Source organism: Lemur catta, chromosome 1 (assembly GCF_020740605.2).
Source record: "Lemur catta isolate mLemCat1 chromosome 1, mLemCat1.pri, whole genome shotgun sequence".
Lineage (NCBI taxonomy): Eukaryota > Metazoa > Chordata > Mammalia > Primates > Lemuridae > Lemur > Lemur catta.
In genome coordinates this window covers 113883655-113907692 of record NC_059128.1, presented here as the reverse complement: position 1 = coordinate 113907692, position 24038 = coordinate 113883655, and the positions used below count along the sequence as shown (strand labels likewise).

At 59.7% G+C, this 24038-nt stretch overlaps 3 protein-coding genes across 5 annotated transcripts in view; 1 reads left to right on the top strand and 2 right to left on the bottom strand.

The window, feature by feature from the left end:
* Positions 1-5836, top strand: part of CATSPERD (cation channel sperm associated auxiliary subunit delta) — a 36428-nt gene extending 30592 nt beyond the window's left edge. Inside the window, exons 17-20 of the mRNA XM_045551560.1 lie at positions 590-718; positions 1575-1749; positions 4285-4442; positions 5524-5836. Coding sequence (XP_045407516.1) covers positions 590-718; positions 1575-1749; positions 4285-4442; positions 5524-5836 — 775 coding nt within the window. The remainder of the gene's footprint in view (positions 1-589; positions 719-1574; positions 1750-4284; positions 4443-5523) is intronic.
* A 1631-nt stretch (positions 5837-7467) lies between these two features.
* On the bottom strand, positions 7468-9135 carry PRR22 (proline rich 22). Its single transcript, XM_045548937.1, has 3 exons — positions 9006-9135; positions 8838-8900; positions 7468-8531 (listed from the first exon to the last, which is right to left on the bottom strand). Exons 1-3 carry the CDS (start codon positions 9133-9135, stop codon positions 7486-7488), a joined length of 1239 nt encoding a protein of 412 aa, XP_045404893.1. The 3' UTR covers positions 7468-7485.
* On the bottom strand, positions 8660-15187 carry DUS3L (dihydrouridine synthase 3 like). Of its 3 annotated transcripts, none has more exons than XM_045548927.1 (14): positions 14978-15187; positions 13784-14072; positions 12979-13491; positions 12409-12450; positions 12088-12240; positions 11725-11841; positions 11375-11440; positions 11185-11295; positions 10880-10976; positions 10641-10716; positions 10137-10325; positions 9924-10052; positions 9750-9835; positions 8660-8900 (listed from the first exon to the last, which is right to left on the bottom strand). In XM_045548927.1, exons 1-13 carry the CDS (start codon positions 15082-15084, stop codon positions 9763-9765), a joined length of 1962 nt encoding a protein of 653 aa, XP_045404883.1. In that variant the 5' UTR covers positions 15085-15187; the 3' UTR covers positions 8660-8900; positions 9750-9762. The 3 variants fall into 3 exon arrangements, with proteins under 3 accessions (XP_045404883.1, XP_045404889.1, XP_045404876.1); XM_045548933.1 differs by lacking the exon at positions 8660-8900 and adding an exon at positions 9059-9129; XM_045548920.1 differs by lacking the exon at positions 8660-8900 and having other exon boundaries at positions 9676-9835.
* Positions 15188-24038: the final 8851 nt, after the last annotated feature.

Below are 24038 nucleotides of genomic sequence, written 5' to 3'. Positions count from 1 at the left end.
GAACAGAGTGACACTCTGTCTCAAAAAAGAAAAAAAAAATAGCGCTCTGGGAGGCCGAGGCGGGTGGATCGCTCGAGGTCAGGAGTTCGAGACCCTGTCTCTACTAAAAAGAGAAAGAAATTATCTGGCCAACTAAAATACATATAGAAAAAATTAGCCAGGCATGGTGGCGCATGTCTGTCGTCCCAGCTACTTGGGAGGCTGAGGCAGGAGGATCGCTTAAGCCCAGGAGTTTGAGGTTGCTGTGAGCTAGGCTGACGCCATGGCACTCACTCTAGCCTGGGCAACAAAGCGAGACTCTGTCTCAAAAAAAAAAACCCAAAAAACAAAACCCTTCGCAGAAACATCCCAATCATGTTTGCCCAAAATGTCTGGGCATCTCGGCCCAGCCCAGTTGACACCTAAAAATGAACCAAAACAGGGGATTCTGATGTCATTTGGACCCTGGTTCTGAATCCTCAGGTGCCACCTCTGCTGCCCCTGGAGAAGGACCCCCACTTGCAGAGGGGAAACTGAGGCTGTGAAAGGGCTGGCTGTCTGGGCGGGAGCTCACACCCCACCCCCATCTCTGCCTCCTGTTCTCTCGAAGGGAATTCTACGACCTCAGTTTCCAGGGGCGAAAGTCCACTGAGGACCTGGTGGTGTATTACCCCTACAACCGGCTGGGCTGTCCTCGCCTGGTCTACTACGACACTCCCTGGAGGCCCGTGGTCGAGCTGTGAGTCCCTGTCCCTGTGACCTCATTTAACCACCATTACCTTTTTAACACATTGACTGCCATGCTAGAAAAAAATATTTTTTTCCCTGGGGCCACGGTGTTTTATTAAAACAAAACGATCCTTTCTAATTTGTTATCTTTTATTGTTTTCTATGCCTGAGTTATATGCAACACAATCCTCGATGTTTGTAGAATTAAATTGTCAATGTTAATTTTATCACTAAGAACATCGAGTATGATGTTCACCAACCAGCCCCGGGCTCAAAACTAGCCTGAGTTATATACAACTCACGTGGCCATCCATGTGTCAAAGGGCCCGTCTCCGAACACAATCCCATGGGGGTGTTGCGGAGCACAGTCCACACTACTGTATCACTCGTGGCATGGAGATAGAATATGCATCAACAAAAAATGATGTGTTTTTTTTTAAAAAAACACCCAATTAACAGCTCTAAATGTAGACCTTTTGAATATTTGCAGACATCAACAGGAATGTGGGGGGGAGGCGCGAAGGGCTTTATTTGCTTGTTAGCTTATTTATTAATATTTGTGATATTATTTGGTTGCGAAGCACGACATCGGTTTCCTCCCAGCTCTGCTCATTTGACCCCTTAGAGAGAACTTTGGTTTCCACCCAGTGGAAAATACCCAGTGCTGCCTGCTGCCCCCAACCTGTCCACTCGGCTCTGTCCCCACCTCTCTGCACACTGTGGCCTCTGCCAGCTGAGGCCAGGGGGTCCTTTGCTTTGCTCTCCGCCACCTCCCAGCCCCAGAATGGCTCTGTGACGCTCCCGGGTGGCTGTGGTCGCCCCTTCCCCACCCCCAGCCCCAAGGCCATGCCCTGTGTGTTTCCTAGGTGGAAACAAGGTCATTTCCAGGAGGTGATCCAAGCTGAGTACGTCCTGAGGGAGGTGAGCGGGGTGTTCACGTACTCCTACTCCCTGACAGCCAAGGAGGCGCGGTGCGTGTCCCAGCCGCAGAACTGGACCACCATCATCCAGGAAACAGAAGGGCTCTTCTGGGACAGAGAGGTAGCGTTGACCCCTCAATTATTTCTGAAAGAATCAGGAGCCCACTGGGGGGACAGGAGAGCATGCGAGGACGCCGCACTGCGACGGGGCCAAGTGAGGGAACGTATGACACCAAAGTCCTCTGGGGGATGCACAACGGACCGAACGATGGGGAAATGTGGTCCCCACGACATTCATGGGGCTTTGCCGATGACAGGCAGAAGCCTGACACCATCCAAACACCTGTTACTAAGGGACTGATGGACATTCCGGGTCTGCTCTGCCCAGTGAGCGTTTCTCTCTCTCTCTTTTTTTGTTTTTGGAGACAGGGTCTCACTCTGTCGCCCAGGCTGGAGCACTGTGGTGTCATCACAGCTCACTGCAGCCTCCAACTCCTGGACTCAAGCGATCCTCCTATCTCAGCCTCCCAAGTAGCTGGGACTACAGGGGCAACAACCACACTCAGCTATTTGTTTCTATTTTTGGTAGAGACAGGGTCTTGCTCTTGCTCAGGCTGGTCTCGAACTCATGACCTCGAGCGATCCTCCCGCCTCAGCCTCCCAGAGTGCTGGGATTACAGGCATGAGCCACCACGCCTGGCTGGAGAGCATTTCTGTAATTCGAGTTGGTTCACACACAATTGACAAAAAAGGCTGTGCTGTCTGTGTAAGGAAGAAATCACTTCCGCCACACGTGCATCTTCCTGGCCACAGTTAACGTTTTGTGCCAACTAAGCAGCCTGCCCACACCAAGGGCGCCAACACTGCAGGTGCAGGAGCAAAGCCACCATCGGGTGGCGCTCATGCCAGGTGCAGACTCTCAGGCTCATGTTTTTGGGAGGGGGGTTGCTTAGCCCTTCCTCATGCCCCTTTCCATCTAATGAGTTTGATCCTTGATTTTGTTGCGGTGGTGGTGGTTGTTGTTTTTACTTTTTCTTACTATTTTTTAAGCCGAGATGAAATTCCCACGCCACACCATTAACCATTTTTGGAGTAGGCGGTTCTGTGGCGTTTAGTATGTTCACGATGTTGTGTGCCCACGTCTTGCCTCTTTGATCGTTTTTCAAAAGAGAAAGCCACATGTATGTCATCATTTTTGTATTATTTTCCCACTGTGCTATTGTGAGAATTCTTATTGGCCATCTTGTTCACAGTTGTACTCGTGCGTGCATCTAAGACACTGTGTCGGCCGGGCGCGATGGCTCATGCCTGTAATCCTAGCACTCTGAGAGGCCGAGGCGGGAGGATCGCTCGAGGTCAGGAGTTCGGATCAGCCCGAGCAAGAGCGAGACCCCGTCTCTACTAAAAATAGAAAGAAATTATCTGGACAGCTAAAATATATATATAGAAAAAAATTAGCCCGGCATGGTGGCACATGCCTGTAGTCCCAGCTACTCAGGAGGCTGAGGCAGGAGGATTGCTTAAACCCAGGAGTTCAAGGTTGCTGTGAGCTAGGCTGACGCCACGGCACTCACTCTAGCCCGGGCAACAGAGTGAGACTCTGTCTCAAAAAAAAAAAAGGCACTGTGTCAATTTTTGTATTTTCCCTGTCAGCCCTGGTGAATGGGTGACTTTGTAGAACATGAGGGTTTTCCATCAAGTGAGAGCCACATGCCTGCATTTTCAGCACAGTTATTGGGTGGAGGAATATAGCTGCTTAAAGCCATCAGGTAGAGCTATAGCTATGCCCACATAAAACAGCCACGAGCCTAAGTTCCACCTCCTTTTTTATTTCACATGGTCTTTGTATGTCCCAGCTTTTTTTTTTTCCAAAGGATTTAAATTTTTTTTTTTTTGTTTTTTTTTGAGACAGAGTCTCACTCTGTTGCCTGGGCTAGAGTGAGTGCCGTGGCGTCAGCCTAGCTCACAGCAACCTCAAACTCCTGGGCTTAAGCGATCCTACTGCCTCAGCCTCCTGAGCAGCTGGGACTACAGGCATGTGCCACCATGCCCGGCTAATTTTTTCTATATATTTTTAGCTGTCCAGATCATTTCTTTCTATTTTTAGTAGAGACGGGGTCTTGCTCTTGCTCAGGCTGGTCTCGAACTCCTGAGCTCAAACGATCCACTGCCTCAGCTTCCCAGAGTGCTAGGATTACAGGCATGAGCCACCGCGCCCGGCCAAATATTTTTAATTGTGAGCCAGGCACGGTGGTGGCACCTGTAGTCCCAGCTACTCGGGAGGCTGAGGCGGAAGGATCGCTTGAGCCCAGGAGTTGGAGGCTGCAGTGAGCTGTGATGACACCACAGCACTCCAGCCTGGGCGACAGAGCGAGACTGTCTCAAAGAAAAACCCATGCCGTTGGCAGCACCTGACTCACACCCTGGCTGAGTGTGGCGGCAGAGTGACTGAGCCTCCAGCCTGCACAACCCAGGACTCGGAAAGCAGGCGCGGTGGGTGGGGCCTGAGCAGCCACAGTCATCTCTGCAGGGTCACGAAGCTGCCCACACTTGGTCCTGGGCCCCCTGCCTCGGGCGCTGGGTGAAGAGTGGGGTGGGCCAAGACCCCCTCCCCAGCCCCCGGGGCCAGTGGGCGCAGCTTTGTCCTCCTCCCCAGAACTATGTGAGCTGCCACGACTCGGAAAACAGCGCCCCCTTGCGGTGGCCAGAGGTCCAGTACCAGATCTTGGGTGGCCGGACACAGAACTCGATCATTTTTGACCAAAGGAACGGCATCTACATCTTCTTCCTGTCCATCGTGGATCCGTACTACAGGTGAGGGGTCAGTCCCTCCGCGACAGCAGAGGACGGCTGTCACACTGGGGCAGGTCACACCTGTGCGGGGGACACACTTCTCTCCCTCCACTTGGGCAGGTCCTGGCTAAGGCCAAGCTCCCCCAACAGCTCAGACCGTCCCCAGGAGAGGAGAGATGTTTTCAGTTCCGGGGCACATTTGTGCCTTTGTTAAATAAATACTTATCACAGAGTCCATGCTGGGTGCTGGGGGACAGCGATGACCAGCGGCCGCATCCCTGCCCTTGTGGACCAGAGTCCCCCCCCATCTCCTGCCCCCGACGACCAGGCTGTGCTGATGTCCGTGGGCCACAGGGGGCTCAAAGTGGCTGGCAGTAGCTGACGCGTAAATACGCAGGAGTTTTGCAAGGCAGCCGATTTCACGTTGACATCAGCCCGGTGGGAATGTTTACACCACGGATCAGCAAGCTCTGCACCTGCCCCTCTGCGGGCCGGGCTGGCTGTTCGATATTTACCTGCCTCGGGTGCCAAGAGGATTCTGAAGCCACGGCTGGCCAAGCCACGTGGATCAACGTGTCCTGTGGGGGTTGGGACATGGGATGGCACCCTTCCCCATGTCTTCACCCCTGCAATGAAATCATTGTCGGCCATCACCTGTCCCCTCCAGATGGATGCAAGCCCCCACCCACAGCACTTGGAAGCCCTGCCTTCCCTAATGGCCCCAGATTAGGGGACCAGCTCTGGGGTGGCCACAGGGGCACGGCACCGAATGGGGTGGGAACGTCCAGAGGAGAGAGGGGAGGGACTGTGAGCCTCACCCCTCTGGCACCCTGTAGTGACCCCCCAGGGTTCAGTTCATCCCTTCCACCACCACCTTTTCACTGAGCATGGTGGGGACCCTGGTGACAGCTGCCAACACACACAGAGAGGACGGCAGACTCAGAACCAATCAAAGTTGACATGGATGTAAGGGAACTGGGTGCGCCCAGTCACTGCTGCCAGGCCCAGGTCTCCCTCCTGTGGGTCTGAATCCCTTTGCTGGGACAACAGGCGAGGGCCCCCCAAGGCCACACCCAACGGCCTCTCCTGCCCACCCCCGCAGCTACTGTCACCTGCAGACCACCTTCAGCATCTACGTGCACGGGGCCTACCCACTGCTTATCCTGCCGCCTGGGCTCACCATTGCGATGCTGGTGGCCAGCATCCTGCTGTCCGTGTGGCTGGCCTACGTGGTCCCCAAGGTGCTGCACACCGAGAAGGGCCACAGGATCAAGAGGTTTGGGGCCAGGCTGTGCTGGAGGTGCAAAAGGTTGTGCACATGCCACTGGCCAAGATCCCCCAAGCTGGCACTGGAGGAAAATAGGAAGCCCCCGGGAAAACGCCTCACTTCTTGGGAAGCCAGCGCCGATCTCTGAGCCCGTCAGCCCGGGCCGGGCCGTTGTCTTCAAATAAACTACGATATGTGAAGCAGCAAGCAGTGTGTGTTCATCATGGGTTATTTTTGTTTGTTTTTCTATATTTTAAAAAATATGAATATATTTTTTCAAGAGACAGGGTCTCACTCTGTCACCCAGGCTGAAGTGCAGTGGTGTCATCACAGCTCACTGCAGCCTCACTCCTGGGCTCAAGCGATCCTCCTGTCTCAGCCTCCCGAGTAGCTGGGACTACAGGTGCAGCCACCACGCCCGGCTAACTTTTGTATTTTTTGTAGAGATGGGGTCTTGCTACATTACCCAGGCTGGTCTGGAACTCCTGGCCTCAAGCGATCTTCCCACTTCAGCCTCCTGAATAGCTGGGACCACAGGCGCACTCGAGCCTTTGCAGGCCCGGGGAGGAAGGGGTCCGCCCAGGGCTAGCGATTTTCTGGAGACGGCGAGCGACTGCCCTGCAAGTGCACCCTGATGTGCTAACCAGACAGTCCCCAGGTCAAAGCCCCACCTGCCTCCCTTCGGTGCGGGTAACGTCCACACATTTCTGCAGAAGTGGAGAGATACACACACACACATGCATACAGACAGTATGCATGCATGTTAGATACATGTTTATATATGCATACAATGTATGCAAGTGTATATGTACACATACATACATGTCAGTTGTATGTGTTCGTGGATGTAATATATACTACCTATGTGAATTTTCCGTGGGGAGGCCTCCCCAATCCAAGGCCGCATAGGACACTCATCTCATTCTAAGCAAAAACTTGGGCAGTCCCACTTCCCATTACTCTGAGGTTAAAATATATATTCCACCATCATCTAGAATTGCCCAATACAGTCTCAATTCCGTTGCTTCCCTCCGCTGCTGTATCTAAAGCAGTGACTAGTTATGTGGGTCTCCCCGGCGGAACCGGCTGTGCCCCACCCTCCAGGCCACCCGGACGCCTGTCCTGTCCTCTGTCCTTCCCGCCTGACGTGGCCACCCAGGGTCCTGTGTGTGCAGGGCGGAAGGGGATCAGGGCCAGGTGAGTCCCTCCTGGATAGGTGCTGCTAGGCCACTGCTCCGTGGTCACCCAGGCCAGGCAGGTCCCCTGGACTGTCTCCTGGCCCCACAGCGCAGCACGGCAGATGCGGTTCCCTCCAGCTGGAGTTCGGGGAGCAGAGTGGGGCCTGTCCTTAGGATTGGGCCATTTCTGTCATACACTTTTCTCTTCTTCTGGTTCACTTAATCTAAGCCCCCAGAAGTCCCCTGTCTGTGACCATTCCCATGTATCTCTGCCTTTCTTATGGGTTTCGTTTTTGTTTTTTGGAAGTTCCTGCTGGAGTCCTTGGCAGGCATCTGCTGTGACCCTGGCTGCGTTTATGTCACAGAAAAGTGACCCCAGCCCCTCTCCCCTACCACCTCCTTTGCCAGGGCCTCCCCTTCATGCGGGGAAGTTGGTTTTCCTTCCGAAGACATGCCTATGAGGCCGCGGAGGTCCTGCTCGGCTCTGGAAGCCTCTCTGTGAGGCCTGGGGCACAGCCTCGCCCACCCACAGGATGACAGGGCAAGGGGACAGGCATCCGCATCCAGCCCCCACCCACGAGGCCCTGAGCGCACACAGAGCTGAGAGACCAAACGTGCTTTAATGGGGGGCAGTGCCCAGGTCCTGTCTGGGCCCTGGAGGGACGGTGCTGGCGGAGCCCGCAGGCTGCTTGCCCTTCCCTCCCGGCCTGCCCTTCTTGGTGGCCGAGGAGCCCGCCTTTCTCTTGCCGGGCAGGATGGGGGTGGCGGCGTCCACCGTGGGGGTCCCCGGGCGGGGCAGCGGCTCGTCGTCGTCCAGTGCCCTGAAGTTGAAGAAGCAGTCCACGTTGGACACAGTGTCCAGGATCTCAGGGATGCTGTAGTCGAAGGACAGCAGCTCGTCGGGCAGGTGCAGCGAGCGGATGTCGCTGGTGGAGTCGTCACCGCCGCCGCCGCTGTCCGGCAGGGCAGGCCCAGGGCCCTTGCAGGGGACACCCTCGGGCTCAGCGCCACCCGGCAGGCAGTCGAAGAGCTTCATGGCGTCTTCCAGCAGCACGTTGTCGGGCATCGAGAAGGCTCTGGCCGCCTCGGGGGCCTTGACCTCGCCTGCCCCCAGCGGGGCCGCTTCCTGGGCCTCGGCCGCCTCGGGCTCGCCTGGGCCGGGCGGGTGCAGCAGCTCCTTGGCAGGGAAGGCGGCCTCGGGCCCGGGGAACTGGCTGAGGCTGCCCCTGAGGTGGCCGTAGGCTCTGGGTGGTAGCGCAGGCTCGGCGGGCAGCGCAATGACGACGGGGGCTGGCTTGTTCTCCTTGGGGGGCGGCGGGGGCAGCTCCACAAAGGCGGGCGGCCCCCCGTCCCCCACAAAGCCCAGAGCCTCTGGTCCGGGCTCCTCGGGCAGGAAGTAGGGCAGGAAGTACTGGGCCCCGCCAGGTGCCGGCTGGTAGTGGGGGTATGAGGGCGGCGGGGGCGGCCCCGGGGCCTTGAGGTAGTGCTGGGGCTCCAGCAGGTAGCTGCCTGGTGACACAGGGCCCCCAGCAGGGACCCCCGCAGGCCCCACACCACCTGCTGCCACCAGCTTGTACAGGGACGACTGGCCGAAGTCGGTGGTGGCCCACTCGATCCGATAGATCCGAGGGTCAAAAAAGCACCCGCAGGGGGCCATCTGGAAACCTGCAGGCCAGGCAGGGCCTGAGAGCCGCTCTCGGCACCACTGGGCGGCCCACACCTGGAGGCCTGTCTGGGTGGCAGGGGACACAGGCCTTGCCTTGGGGGCTTCTCTGGGAGACACGGACATGAACCTTGCCTTAGGGGCCCATTTGGGGCAAGACAGACACAGATACGGTTCCGGGGGCCTGACTGGACTGCGGGACACAGGCCTTGCCCTTGGGGTCCCATCTAGGGACAGGGCAGAGGCAGAAGGGTCCCCCAGACAGTAACCCACTCCCAGCTCCTCCCCAAGGGTGGGGGAGGCCGTACCTGCAGGGGGGGCTGGAAACACCTCTTTCTCTGGGTTTGGGGGGTGGTAAAGGGTCGAGGAGCCTGTGGACAAAGGTGTCCGGATGGGGGACGGCTGCGGCCCTGAGGCTGGTGGGTGGGAGCCCCAGGCCCCGACCCCCTGGGCACCCCGCCAGCCCCAACTCGTACCCACGGCGGGAGGTGGCTGAGCGCAGGCGGGTGCAGGCTGGCTGCCCGTCCCCTCTATACCCTCCAGGCCCCGGGGCCCGAAGCCTTCTTGGGGAGCCGCAGATGCATAGAAGGGTTTGGGGTGCTGCATGGGGAGGCGGGCGGCAGCCGGCCCGGCCAGAGGTCAGCAGGCGGCAGGGAGCACAGGTGGCCCACCCGGAGAAGAGGCTCAGAGTTCCCCAGGTTCTGTTTGCCTCGTTACTCAGGGCGGTGGGTTCCAGGCCCCGGCCCGCCCACTAGTCAGGGTTCCGGGTGGGGGGTGGCCCAGGGGACGGACGGGGAGACCATAGCAGGTGTCACCACCAAGGGCGGGCGGACCCAGGGCCAAGTCTCCTGCCCTCTGCCACCTCCAGCAACGCCCAGCTAACAGCTTCAAGGCAGCCTCCTCCAGGCAGGCTGCCCTGATGTGCACCCACATGGCCCAAGGCTGCCATGCCCACCCACCCCCAGCTGCCTTTGTCCTGGTCAAGGACCCCCCTCACCTCCCGGGCACCTGCAGAACCCATCTGGGGGCTTGGCAAATGAGTGAGCAAAAAAGGAGGAAGGAACAGCTAGGGCACAGGGCAAGCAGAAAACAAGCTCCAGGGAGGGGCCAGAAAGGGGCAGCCTCGGGGTCACAGAAAGGCCTGGATTTTAAAAGAATAAAATTTATTGTCTTCTCCATGCACCGGGGGGGGGGGGCCTCTCAGAAGGCCCTCGCCTGACCTGGCGCCCGCGGCTACTTGTACGCGTTGGCCTTGTGCTTCGGCAAGAAGACGAAGTTGGGGGGCACCGGTCCCAGGAGCATCTCGCTGCGGGGAGGGCAGGCAGGGGCAGGGTCAGGCCTCGGCCAGGCACCCCGCTGCGCAGCAGGCCCCGCCCCATGCCCCCCCCAGGCACCTGATGCGGATCCAGTCTGCAGACTTCTGACTGGCCATGAGCGTCTCCAGGTGGTCGCGGCCCAGGTAGTAGGGTGGCCTCACATTGATCCTCTGCGGGAGCTGCTCCAGCAGGCCCACGGGCACGTACCTGGGGCAGGTGGGCGGCGGGGACACGGTCGGGCCAGCCCCGGCCACACGCCCCCCGATCCACCGTGGCCGCCCCGGCGCCCACCTGCACAGGAACGACAGCCACTCAAGCAGGAAGCGCCGGGTCCTCTCCACGCCCTGCGTGTCCGAACCCCAGTGCTCCAGGCCGTAGTTCGTGAAGTCACGCAGGATGTCCAGGCGCTCAGATGACGAGATGTCCCAGTGTCGCTGCTCTTTGATTTCCGTGAACAGCCACGGCTTCAGCAGGGCGCCGCTGCGGGGTGGGCGGCGTCAGCGGGCCCGGCCAAGAGCCTGGCCAGAGCCACGGCACAGACCCCAAACCCACGGTGCGGAGCCTCCCACGGCAATCACTCAACCTTCCAGGCCCAGGAGCTTCCACCCGCAAACTTCAGATCCCACAGCTGCAGAGACTCCCAGTCCGCTCGGCCTCAGTCCAGGGGCAGCTGACTCCTAACGCCTCTCCCCGCCTCTCCCCGTCCCCGGGACAAGCAGCAGCACGCTGCGTTCGGGGGCATCGCTGCTGTGCACAAGCTCAAGCTGGTTCCCTGCAACCCTGCCGGGCACTCACCGGGCAATCATGATCCCAGCGACGCCAGTCTGCATGGCGCGGTTGGCGTCCTCATATGACAAGATGTCCCCGTTTCCTGAGGGGACAGAGGCTGTGGTCTCAGGAGCCACTCGCAGGCAGGCGGGATGCTGGGGCTCCCTTTGGGAGTTTTTGCTAACCCAGCGGTCCCCAGCAGGGCGGCGGGAAGGAGTCCCAGAGCGGGGTGGGTGGCCTTGGGTGGCCGGGCATAGGGCACCCACCGAACAGGGGCATGGGGCCGGCTGCCTTCACGCACTGCTCGATGTACTGCCAGTCGGCCAGCTTGGTGTAGCGCTGCTCGCGGGAGCGGCCGTGGAGCTGGGGGGCCCCAGGCAGGCAGGGAGGCGGAGAGAGGGGCAGAGAGAAAGAGACGGGAGGGACAGGCAGAGAGAGACACAGAGACGGAGACGGAGACAGACAGAGGGAGAGGTTGAGATGAAGAGGGAGGGACGGGAAGAGAGGGGCCGTTAGGAAGAGACTCGGGGCGCCCCCGAGGCCCTGGCACCCACGGCACCCCGAGACCCACCGTGACGAGGGCCGCGCCCCAGTCCCACAGATCGGGCAGCAGGCGGTGTGCCAGGTTCACGCGCTCCTGGACGCCCGTGCGGATCTTCACAGTCAGTGGCACGTCCAGCACCTGCGAGACGGCGGGAGGGGCGGTCGGCGGGGCCCAGTGTCAGCTGGGGGTGAACGTGGGGACGTTGGTCCAGCTGTACCTGGTTCATGCCGCGGACGATCTGCTGGAACTTGGCAGAGCGATGCATGAGGGCACAGCCCCCGCCCTGGGAGACACGAGTGGCTGGGTCCGGCCTGACGCACCCCTGTCCCCAGGCATCCCATGCCGAAGACAACGGCCCAAAGAAAACGCGGGTACCCCAGGGCTACACACATGTGCCCAAATCCCCTGACCCACCTTCTACCACGTCACTTGCTGGCTCGGTGCCCTGACTGCCCAGATGGGAAACTGAGGCATGAGGCATAGGAGGTGGCAATGCTGGGTCCCAGGCCCCCACCCACCCCACGCAAGCTGTGCTCGCTCTAGCGCTCCAGGCCAAGCGGCCGCTACCTTCTTGTACACGAGGTCGATGGGGCAGCCGACGTTGATGTCCACAAAGTCCACGTCGATGGTGCGGTTCAGCAGCTCGGCACACTTGGTCATGGTGTCGGGGAAGGCGCCCTCCAGCTGTGGCGGGGGCAGAGCAGGGGGTGAGGGGCAGGTCCAAACTGTCCCGTTTGGCCGTTCATTGTCCCCTGGGGGCCCTGAGGCAGATGGCTCCTGTCCCCAGGCCACCCTGGAAGGAGATGACATCTGTCCTCGAGGCACCGGCTCCTGGCCGAGGCCATCAGCCCTAGGAAGCAACCAAGGCAAGCAACCCTGAACCTGGCTCTGAAACACGGTGACTGAGGGACCCTTGGGGCGGGCACTGACCTGGACGCCGAAGATGTCCTCACACTGGTGGCGTTTGAGCAGTGCCCACTCGGACGTCTGCCCCTGCAGGAGGTTAGTGCAGACAGCCATCTCCCCGCATGTCACGTCCGCCCCGAAGCGCTTACAGATCCGCCGGAAGGGCAGGTTCCCACACTAGGGGAAACAGGATGCACACACAGACACACAAGTGAGGAAACACCAGCCAGGGACCCCAGACACCTGCTCCAGCCCCAAGACCCAGCAGGTGGAGACAGACACTGAGCGCTGTTGAGTGACCACACTGCCACACAGCCTACCCCACCAACCTTGCCCAGCTCCTACCGTGGTGAGGGGGGCCAGATACAGTTTGCCACCGATGTCCAGCTGGAGGGGAAAAAACAAGTAAGTGAAGCTCGATCCTCCAACACAGCTTCTGAGGCCCCTGGGGTCTCCCTTCTCCCCACAATCTAGGACATGCTCTTCCCTGCCCAGACCAGCCTGGCTCCTTTCCACCTCTAGCCTTTACACATGTCAGTTGATCCCTTTATAAGGAATGTTCTTTTTCCTGTATTCTTCTTCACTGGAGAACTTCTACTCAACCATCAAAACCCCAGTCCCAATGTCCCCTGTTCCAGAAAGCCTTCCATACTATCCCCATCTGCCTAGCCCTGACCCTCTGGGACTGACAGTGTGTGTCCAACTCTTCCTGCCACCACAGACTAGGCTCCTTGAGGAGGAGGCCAAGCGCAGAGCACAGACAAGGGGCATCAGCAGAGAGATCCCCAAGGGCAAAGCCTCTGGTTCCCAGGTGTCTAGAATAGGAACGTGGACGTGGCTGGTGTCCAGTTGATGTGGCTGAATGGACAGGTCTGCTACTAGCATCATCCTCAACGGGGAGCCCGCCACACGCACCCGCTTCTTCTCACAGGGCCGCAGCCTGACTATGTCCTCATCCGTCAGGGGTCCACAGGTTCGCACAGGGTTGCGGGGAGGGGTGCCGGCACCCAGGCCTGCAGGGGCCTCCGGGGCCTCACAGTTGTTCTGCCCTGAAGCCCCTTCAGCTGCCGTGACCTCGGGGACAGCAGCAGCAGGCGGGGGGCCCTGGCTTAGCTGGCGCAGGATCTGCTCCGATCGCTCGAAGCGGATCTTGCGCTTGCGCAGCTGCTGCTGCAGAGCCTTGTCCAGGCCGTTGCGGATGGGCAGGTGTTGGGCCCAACGGGCCGCCAACTCCTTCTGCACCAGGTTCTGGCCCTCGGGCCCCAGGTGTGCCCTGGCGAAGCGGCAGGTCACACCATAGGGGCACCTGCCGAAGGTCTCGAATAGCACACAGTGGGGGCCCAGGTCGGCGGGCTTGGTCTCCAGGTAGCGGCCCACATCATGCAGGAAACGGCAGCGGTCGCCAAAGAAGCACTTAGCCGCTGACTCCTGTGGGGAAACAGCGAGGGAACAGGGGAGGCCGGGGAGAAGCTGGGGCAACCTGGGCCAAATCCTGGATTGCCCCTCCTGTGTGTCCCTGGGCAAGTCGGTAGTGTCATTGTGCCCCGGTGTCTTCGTTACAAGAACAGTCACAACCCTCACATCACAGTAGCACGAGGGGGAAGACTGAATGGCAGCACAGAAAGCTCAGACCCTGGGACTTTCTAACAATTGCAGGATGGCAGAAAATACCATCTGCTCCTGCCTGTCCCAGCAGGGACACCCCCGTGGCCACGCTTACCTGGATCAGGGAGGGGCAGAGCCTGTTCTGGTCGTAGTGTGTGGGCTTCACGTGGGGCCGGCCCTTGTTCTGGCCTCGGGCCCTCTTCTGAGCTGGCAGCGGCTCCCCGTGCTCAGCTGCCCTGTCTGTCTGTCCATCCTGCATCTGTCCATCCTCCAGGCGGATCCGCTTGGCCTCAGGCTCAGCCAGGTCATTGCCACCGGGGTCTCCTGTCTCAGTTTCCTGGCAAGGCTTCTCCTGCCCTTTGGTTTCTAGGAATTTGTGAAACTGCTCCTTGGTGGTGAGGTATCTGCCAACGGAAAGGAAGAGGAAAGGAGAGCTTGTCCAAGGAGTTCCCCCTCTGAGCTCAGAATGAATGACACTGGGGAAAGGGGGCTGAGAACACTTGCCCCTGCTTAAACGCTTCTTCGAATGGGGATCTCACTACTTAGAACCGGCCAGCTCCCAGCTCAGGAGCACTTCGGGGGAACAGCCCTGTGATGACCCCACCTCCTCTGTTTACACTGCCTTACGGCAATCCCAGAAGGTTTCCTGTAGGAGGAGGGCTGTGGCTGGCCATTGGTAACCATGATCACTATCAGTAATACAGAAATAACCATTCATTTCTATACATTAATCATGTATCATTGTTGTAATTGTATAATATTAATCATTTACCAGTAGCTAATCGATTATTGTTGCTGTTTTGTCCCTGGTCCCCACCACCTAGAGTATTGCGCTAAAGTAGCGGTTATCAGGCATGAACAGCCGGGCTCAGGTTAGGCTGGGGAAACTACAAGTCCCAGCATGCCTTGCAGCGGAGTCCAAGCCGCCACATTACCCAGCATGCCTCTCGGCCCTCCAAATACCGCAAGCCCCAGCATGCCCCACAGTAATCGCATAAGCCCTGTGGCAGGGGATGCGCGTGCGCCGTTTCCGTAACTACGCATGTACTACAGCCCCCAGGATGCACCGCGAGCCTCCCCTTAAACCCCGCCTGCCCCACCATGTGTACTTAGCGCATCTGACAGCCCCGAACGTGCACGATCTTGGGGCCGCCGCTGATCACCCTGCGGGCAGAGGAACGTCCCGGACTGAAGAACCAGCGAGCTTCCCGCCCTGGGTCGCCGCCTAATCTCCCTGCATGCACCACTCGGGCCGCGCTACGGGTGCCGGGAAGGCCCCATGAGTTTCCCTCCTGCCCCGGCGACTCACTGAGGTTTAATGGGCGCAACGCCCCGTTCCGACGCACTGGCTCCTGAGTCGCCGCCGCCGCCACCACCACCATTCTCTGCTGGGGCCTCCAACGCTCCCTCCGCCATCGGCGCTTCTCACGCCCGCGCTGGAGTGTGGCGGGAAGGCCTTCCGGGTCGCCTGTGTCTGCCCTGTCTGTTGCGGAAGTGCGCGTGTTCGGGTCGCTCCAGTGGCGCCATCGTCGCGTGAATACGTTACAGGGGCGGAGCCTGAAGTGGGTGAGGCCTGAGGTGCCACATAAGACGGAGTCTGGCGGGCTCGCAAAGGTGGCAGTGAACAAGTCAGACGGAAATCCTCACTTCTAAGAGCCTGAATAGGAGTGAGGGACACAGACAAAAAACATGATAAATACGTAAAGTATGCCGTACGTGAGACGGTACGGTTGCAATTTTTGGACGTTTGCAATTTTTAATAGATGGCCAGGGAAGGCTTCATGTAGAAGGTGATGTTTGAGTATATTTGGAAGAACTGGGGGAAAGAGTTATAGGACTATCAGAGGGAAAAGAGTTCCAGGTGGAGGGAACTGCCAGTGCAAATGTCCCGAGACAGGAGGAAAAGTCCTGGCATGTTGTAAGTTACCATGGAGGAGGCCCCTGTGGCTGGAGCAGAGAGGTTAAAGGGGAGAGAGGGAGGAGGGCAGGTTGTGCAGGACCCGGTGAGCTTTTAGAGGACTTGGGCTTTCACCCTGAGTAAGGTGGGAGCCATGGAGGGCTGTGGACAGAGGAAAGCATGATCTACTTACCATTTCCCACAGTCCCCACTATGCCCTGTTGTGCCCCTAAAGCCCCTTTGTTCCCAGAGGAGACTTGATATGCACAGGGAGCTCAGGGCTCTGGAGTCAGGTAGGTTTGAATCCCAGCCCCTACGCTTATCACCCAGGAACATTGGGTGATAAACATCATTTAACCTCCCTATGCGTCAGTCACCTCGTCCATAAAGCGGAGCTGATGAAAGTATCCCCTTTAGAAGATAAGGATTCAATAAGTAACAATAAATTTTAAACAGACACTGTTATTCCATTAGTAATATGATGATTTTCCCTAATTACATTCAGGAGCACAATGCTTGGGGGGATCAACTGACTTTTTTTTTTAAGAGACAGGGTCTCGCTCTGTCACCCAGGCTGGAGTGCAGTGGCACGATCATAGCTCCCTGCAGCCTCCAACACCCTGCTCAAGCAATCCTCCTGCCTCAGCCTCCCAAGTAGCTGGGAGTATAGGCACACACTGCCATGCCTGGCTAATTTTTAAAATTTTTTGTAGAGATGGGGTCTTGGTATGTTGCCCAGGTTAGTCTTGAACTCCTGGCTTCAAGCAATCCTCCCACCTTGGCCCCCCAGAGTGCTGGGGTTACAGGTGTGAGCCACTGCACGTGTGTGGCATAACCAATCTCTTACCTCCCCTTGCATTTCACTCTAAACTTGACAAAGCTTTTCCTGGGGTGGGAAGGGAGGCTGGCACTGTTCTCCCCTTATAACAGATGGGGAAACTGAGGCCCAAAAAGGGAAGGGATTTGCCTAAGGCCACAACAGGCTCCGAACCAGCTTTTCATGGACCAGGCAGAAAGTGGAGGGGAGGGCTGGCAGTTTGGCCTCGGCTGCCCTCTGTAGGACAATCTGGGAACTGGGAGTCTAAAACTGGAAGAAACTTCAACAGTCTGAGCAAGACTTCTAGCCCAGCCCGGTTTGCCCACCTCCAAAGGTGGGAGCTCACTCCTCCCTCCTGGGGTGCCTGTCCGATTGTCCTCAGGTCATCTAACAGGTACCCCAGACCGCTTTGGGGAGATATTTGGACAGGTGGGGAAAACAGGCCCACAGAGGGAATGTGGCCTCCTCTCTCTGGGCCTCAGCTTCCAAGGAGAGATCTCCCAGGGCTGCCTGGCTCTGCCCAGTGATGACCCCACGTCCTCTGTTTACACTGCCTTACAGCAATCCCAGAAGGCTTCCTGTAGGAGGAGGACTGGGATTGGCCATTGGTAACCATGATCACTATTAGTAATACAAAAATAACCATTCACTTCTATACATTAATCGTGTATCATTGTTATAATTGTAAAATATTAATCATTTACCAGTAGCTAATCGATTATTGAGCACTTGCTGTGTACCAGACCCCATTCTAAGTGCTTTTCATGGACTGACTCATTTATTCCTTGCTGTGGTCTTGTGTGCAGGGAACAAGCATTCGTCCCACAGGTGCAGAGGAGGCCCCTGACCCCCACTCATCTCCCTTCAGTAGCCCCAGACAACCCCAGACCCCAGGGAGACTCTAGGCTGCCCCTATGAAAGTTGTCACCTGCTGTGGGCCACAAAAGCTCCCACCTCATGACTCCATCCACCTCCTGGGTGGCTCCCCCAGGCCTCCCCACCGCAGGGGCCACTGTTGCCTGAGCACCTCCCCCCAATCCCGGTCCCCAGCCTGGGGGCTGCCCCACCCCACTGTGCCTAGTCAGAGGCCAGGGCATCAGTCTTCCCTTCTGTCCCTAACAACCCAGCCCATCCCACCAGCTTTTTCTAAAACACAAATCTGGGTTGGGCACAGTGGCTCATGCCTGTAATCCCAGCACTCTGGGAGGCCAAGGAGGGAGGATTGCTTGAACCCAGGAGTTGGAGGCTGTGGTGAGCTATCATGATGCCACGGCACTCCAGCCTGGGTGACAGAGCATGACTCTGTCTCAAAAAATAAATAAATAAGACACGAACCTGACCATGGCCCTCCCTGCTCCCAATCCGGCCATGGCTCCCTACAGCCCCAGCCCTGTACCGCGGCCCCTGCTATCTTCCCAAGCTTCATCCTTTATCGTGCCCTTGCTCCCTAAACTCAAGTACCAAGTTCATTTCAGACCTTCCATGAAGCAGTCTGGTCTCCGAGCCTTTGCATAGGCTGTTCCCTCTTCCAGGAACACCATTCCGTGCTCCCAATCACCTTCCTCATTCTGCCCACCCCTGCAGATCACCTTTTGCTCCTCTGGAAGTTTCCCTGACTGCTTCCACCTTAGGGTGGGACCAGTGTCCACTTTGGGCTCTGCGGCTGCCTGGGGAGTCCCCTGCTGGGGTCATACTGTGACTGTCTGGCCACATGCCCGCCTTCCCCATGGGACTGTGAGTCCAGAGCGGGGCGGGGGTGGGGATCGAATCTGCCTTGGTCACTGTGCATCCCTAGCGCCCAACACCAGGCCGGGCACACAACAGGTGCTCCACGAACACTTGCCGAGTGAATGCATCTTAGTGTGTCTGGGGAAACCGAGGCACGGAGGGGGCCAGAACCTGCTCTAGGGGGTCCCACCTTCATGGAGGCTGTGGCAGGGCACTGAGGGCTTTCCAAGAGCCTTGGGTTGGCTATTGGTGTCGCATCTTTAATGCCCCCAAACCCTGGACTGAGTTGTCCAGATGCCCGACCTTTACTGACCTGGAGGAAGGAGGTGAGAGGCAGATGACCCTGGGCCCCTGAGCAGGTGGGCCTGGGAACAGAGCCACTGGCTCCCAGTTCAGTCACCACCTCCCTCTTGCTCTCTTTTATTATTCCTGTTTCTGTCTCGACATTTTTTTTGTTCTCTTTCTGTATTTCCTTCTCTCTGTGTCCCCCTCCTTCAATCCCCCCCAGTCACCCACCCCCTTTCCCTCTGTCTATCCCTCTCGGCTGGATGAGGGTGGCAGTGACAGACAGGTGCCGCCCTGGGCTCGGTGCCCGTCGCTGCCGCAGCCGCCCCGGATTTGTGGCTGCGACTCCTTTATCTGCAGCTGCAGCTGCCCCTTATCTTGTGGCTTCAGGACACGAGCCCGGGATTAGGGCAGCCCAGGCCAAGGACGCGAGACGGCAGGGCGGGCAGCGGCTCGCACGGGGGAGCTGGTGCCAGTGCGTGTCCCCGAGTGTGCCTGCGAGCATGTGCATGCATGTGGGAGTGGTGGTGCACACGCTGGCGTCGGAAGCTGCTGAGGATGTGTGACTTGGGGGGGGGTGTCTCTGTGTGGAAGTGTGTGCCTGTGTGAATGTGTGTCCTGTCTACCGGGTTATGCGTGTGCATGAGGGAGGCACCGTGCATATATATTTGTGGCTTTGGCCTGTGTGTCACTCCGTGTGTGTGTGTGTGTGTGTGTGTGTGTGTGTGTACGAGTGTTTGTGTCCCTGGGAGTCCCAGGAAGAGCTTCTCAGACCCTGCCCGACCCCACAGGTGCCTGCACAACCGCAGCCCAGCTCCCTGCCCGGACAGCCTCGCTCCCGAGCCCCTGCCCACCCTCTATACCCTGGCTTCCCTGCAGGCTTGATGGTTTTCCCACCTTGCTGGCCCAAGGCCTCCAGGGACAGGGCCCTTAACCTGTGACCTGTGGCTGTAAATGGCTCTGCGGGGACCACCCCCAGCCGTTTTTACCATCCTCGCCTCGAGTGGCCCAGCCCCTTCCTGCCGCCCACAGGCCTCGTGGGCCCCATCTCGGCCTGGCCGGCCCCTCCTCCGGCTCCCGGGGCCCTTCCTCTGGCCCAGCCTGACCCCAGCTAGGCATGTGGCTGTGTCCCCTGCCGGAGCTGGGACCTCTCTGTCTCTCTCTGCTCAGCACGGCCTGGCTTGAGATGAGAGCAACTTTGTACAATCAGTAGCCCCAAAGCCTAGTGTGGAGGAGCCTCTGGGCGGTCCCGGTGATCTGGGCAAGTCCCTTCACTTCCCCATGGGAGAATGACACCCATCAGGTATGACGTGTGCACAGCGCCAGGCACGGAGTCAACATGGGAGCCACTTCGCAGAGAGGGAAACTGAGGCCCAGTGAGGTCAGTCACCAGCACATTGGGGGATGGGGGCAGTGCTCAGTGTGTAGAGATGGTCAATGCTCCCGCCAGGGGACACAGTGGGCACTGGGCCACCTCCACCCCCACAGGGCTGGTCCCTGGGGGTCCCGAGCTGCAGCCCCAGGCCTGCTGGACCTGGACCAACTCCTGGTGCTAAGATGGAAACTTCTCCACCAGCCAAGTCCGAGTCTTGGCCGGCGCCGCTGGCCTCCGAGAACCTCTGCCTAAGGCTCCACCCGAGGAACAGGACACTCCCCTTGGGAGCAGCAGCCTCCCGGGGAGGGCAGGGGCCCAGCTCCAGGGGACAGGGCTGGAGCATCTGGAGTTGTCCTGCCTCAGTTTCCAGCCTCTTCCTTCCTGTGTGATCTTGGGCCAACAACTTGACCTCTCTGATCCTTGGGTTCCACAACCACCAAGTGGACATAGAGCACGCTGGGGGGTGAGTGTTGCCAGGAGTTACCTGGGGAGACACTTGAGGATGCAGAGAATGAGTGGAACTAATTTCAGTCAAACACACCAGGGAGCACAGGCAGGCAGCTGCCCAGCCCCATCCCACCCCTGCCTCGGCCTTGACCCTGGGGCCAGTGGGCTTGAATCAAGGAGGTCACATGCCCGTGGGTGCTCCCCTGAGCCTCTCTCAGCCTCAGTTTTCCCATGCCCATGCTCTGGAAGACCACAGATCCCACCCACAGGCTGCACTTGGAGCAGGGGAGGTTCAAGGCTTGGCTACAGCCACCCCCGCCTTGTGGCAGCCCAAGTCTGGGACAAAAAAGGTTTAAAAATAAAGTATTGTAAATAGCCATGTTTCCTGCACATAGAAGCAGCCCCCGAGTCCCCTGGCCTCCCAGGCAGCCCAGCCCAGACAGCTTCTTTGGAGGGGGTGGGGTCCTGAGTGCTGGTCTCAATGGAGGGTCCTTCCTGGACCCCGAGGTCCCCGCAGGGATGGGCCCCGGCCTGGCTGGGGCTGCAGGGGTCCTGGAAGGGCAGGTGTGTCTGTGTGGCACCTTAGATCCCCGCTGCAGTGTGAGTCAGCCAGGGTGACAGGGTGTCTGTCTGTCACCACCTGTCTAGGAGGTGACACAGTGTGTGGGTCGGTGAGAGAGTGTGTGGTGATGCGGGAGGGTGTCAGGATACAAGGAACCTGTGTTTCTGGGGTGACCATGTGGGGCTAGCCCTGAACACACCTGCCCCAAGTGTGTGTTTGTGTCAGTGTGTGTGTCCCCTGGAGTGTGATGGTTGGAGGTGGGTGTGGGTCCTTGTGTCCCCACCTCCTGCCTCACGCCCCGCCCCCACTTTGGCTCCACCCCCTGCAGCCCCCCCATCCCAGAGGACGAACCAAGTCTTTCAAGTCCCCGTTGCCAGGGCAACCATTTTACGAGCGTCCACATGGTGGGCACATGTGTGTGTCCTGCGCACCATGTGTCTGCAGGCCCCTGCCCCCACGGCCCCCAGCCGTGGCAGGGAGGGGGGCACAGGCGGTGTGGGGTGAACTGGAGGCGGCCTAAGGGCGGCTGGTGACAGCTTAATGGTGGCTGGCGGGGGTGGGGTGGACTCCTGGCCAGGCTGCATGTGCAAGGGGGCCTGTGTCTCCCAGACGGGCCCAGCGTGTGTGTGTGTGTGTGTGTGTGTGTGTGTGTGTGTGTGTGCGCGCGCGCGCGCGCGCACGGGGGGGGGGATGTGTGCACGTGCGACAGTGTCTCCGTGGTTCCTGTGAGTGTGTGGCTGTGGGTGCGCCCCGCGTGCACAGGGTGCCCTGTGGGTGTTGCGGTTGTGTGTGTGAGCACTATGTGTTGTGTGCACGTGCCAGGTACGGTGTGAGTGGTCCCGGGCTGGGAAGGGGTGGTACCGTCTGTGTGGAGTGTGCCGGTGACTGTGTGTGTGTGTGTGTAAGGGTCTGCCGAGCGTGTGTGCACGTGTGCATGCATGGGTGTGCACCAGCAACCAAGGAGCCACTCTGTGGCCCGTGGGCTGAGTGTGTGAATATGTGTGTCTGTGTCGGTCTCTCCAAGGGGAAAGTCACAACTCGTGTGTGCGCGCGCATGTGTGTCAGGGACAGTGCGAGCTCGTGTCTGTGTGCATGAGTGGCTTCGGAGGGGATTTGATGGAAGGAAGGACCCCCCGGGAGAGTGTGTGTGTCCGTGTGCGATGCAAGTAGAGGAGTCGGTAGTATGTCAGCACCTAGCTGCGTGTGAGCACGTCGGGGGTTGTGGCCCTGTGTGGGAATGGCGCTGTGCTCATCAGGGTGTCTGGGTTTGTGTGCGAATGCGGGTATAGCGGTGGGTGTGACCCTGCCTGGAACAACGGTTTGGGTCTGTGCGTGAGCGGCCGCTGCGCCACGCCCTTCTCTCCCAGCCGGCGTGTGCGTGTGAGTGGGTGCGGGTGCCCGGGCGCGAGCATTTCAAATCACCAATGATGGCAGACATTGGGACGTGCTCACCAGGCGCCAGGCACGGTGACTTCTTCTTAGTCATCCAGTTAGGATCTACTAATAATACCCCGTGTTACAAGTGGGGAAACTGAGGCACAGGGAGAGGAAGTAGCGGCCCAAGTCCACAGAGAGCACAGTTCTATGTTCTTTTCCATTCTGGACCAAAGAACGGGCTGCCACTCCTCTGACACACACTCATTTTCATGTCCCCCACCCCCGAATTTACCTCCCGGCATGCACCCCGCTCACGCGTGCAGCAACCCGCGCGCATCAGCCCGGGAGCGCCCACCTGCGGCACACTGCGTAGTGCTGCAAGTGTCGTACATGCCCCTGGCGGGGACCTGTGTGTGTGGCAGGGAGAGGGTTCCTTCCCAGGACGGCCTGACCCCCATCCGAACCCTCAGGCTGCTGGGGTAGAGAATGCAGGTGGCCAGCGCAGGAGTGACACGGAGGCCCCAAGAAATCAGACGGCGGGAGTGAGAAACCAGAGCGCCGGGCCCCTAGAACGCCGGGGCGCGGGGAGGAGTCGTTGCGCGGGAGCCTCCGGCCTGCTGCGGGGCGGGTGTTCCCCCGGAGCTCTGCTGGGATGGGGGCGGGGCCACCGAGGTCCCGGCCCCGCCCACCTGGCCCGGCCCCGCCCCCGTCAGCCCGCGCCGCCAGGGGGCGCTTTGGGAACTCGGAGCCGTCGTGGATAAGGCGGGGCGCGGGGGGTCTGGGTGCCCAGGAGGGGGCGCCGGCGGGGGCCAGCAGGAAGAAGGGGGTACTCTGCAGCGCTCTGAGGCCAGACGGGAAGGGGGCAACTGTTGCTTGATGGGGGGCGCTGTGGACTGCGAGTGCCGTCTTAGGGGAGAACTTGGGGTCTCAGTTCCCCGGAAAGGCTTTCTTGGGAGGGAGCCTCTTGAGCGTTTTGGAAAGGGGACCCGGGGCAGGACGGGGGTGGGGCATCATCCTCAGAGGGGTGGGGGGAGTTGTAGGTGGCGGTCACCGTCGTCGTCAGGGGTGGGTGCTATGGCTCTTGGTTGGCCAGAGGGGGGGACCTGAGGGGGCGACTTCGGGTTCCGGATTTACAGAAGAGGCACCGTCGAGTGTCCCCAGAGTGGGAGTGAGAGCCAGCTAGTCTGGAGGGGGCATCGCTCCCGGGCCTCTCCTTGAGAGTTTTCTTGGTGAGGGGACTTACTGGGGGCTTGTTTTCCGGAAGGGCACCTAGGGCAGGATTGAGGGGTCTGGGGGCGCTGAGGATCACAGGCACTGGCGTCGGGGCAGCTGTAGCTCTTAGATTCCAGGAGGGGACCCTTGGGGAGGGGCCGTCTTGGGGCCCCGGCTTTCCCGAAGGGGCGCCATCTGGGTCCCCGGGGCCGGGGGAGAGTGCCGTCCATGGGGTGTCTGCGGCGTCCGCGCCCCTGCCACCTACGCTCCTCGGGTACCCCTCGGGCAGCGGCGGAGAGGGGCGGGGGCGGGCGGGGGCGGCTCCCGGGACCTAGAAACCCGAGCCACCGCCCCCAGCCCCGCCCCCGGCCCCGCCCCCGGCCCCGAGCCGGCCGAGCGGTCCGCGGCGGGAGCGGCGGAGGCGGCGGGAGAGCGCGCCGTGGAGCCGCTCGGAGCGCCCTGGCCTCTCGCGCCGCCGCCCCGGAGCCCAGCTCCGCGCGCCGAGGCCGCCCGCGCCGTCCGTGCGCCCCTGCGCCCCGCGCCCTCCAAGCCGCCGGCCGTCCAGGGCACCCACCCCCAGCCCCAGTCCCCACCAGCCGGGATGGCCGCAGCCCGCGGCTGAGCGAGCCCGGGACAGGGTGGGGGGGCTCCATGGGCCGGCCCGCGCCGC

What these genes read in the sequence shown, in the direction of transcription:
- DUS3L (XM_045548927.1), bottom strand. Translation starts at nt 15,084, where the DNA reads ATGGCGGAGGGAGCGTTGGAGGCCCCAGCAGAGAATGGTGGTGGTGGC. An exon ending in AGGACATCTTCGGCGTCCAG is followed by an intron (nt 11,842 to 12,087) that starts GTCAGTGCCCGC and finishes CCCCCGCCACAG; the next exon opens with CTGGAGGGCGCCTTCCCCGA. An exon ending in TCGTCCGCGGCATGAACCAG is followed by an intron (nt 11,296 to 11,374) that starts GTACAGCTGGAC and finishes GCCGTCTCGCAG; the next exon opens with GTGCTGGACGTGCCACTGAC.
- PRR22 (XM_045548937.1), bottom strand. Translation starts at nt 9,135, where the DNA reads ATGCAGCACCCCAAACCCTTCTATGCATCTGCGGCTCCCCAAGAAGGC. An exon ending in TCAGCCACCTCCCGCCGTGG is followed by an intron (nt 8,901 to 9,005) that starts GTACGAGTTGGG and finishes CTTTGTCCACAG; the next exon opens with GCTCCTCGACCCTTTACCAC. An exon ending in GTTTCCAGCCCCCCCTGCAG is followed by an intron (nt 8,532 to 8,837) that starts GTACGGCCTCCC and finishes CCTGGCCTGCAG; the next exon opens with GTTTCCAGATGGCCCCCTGC.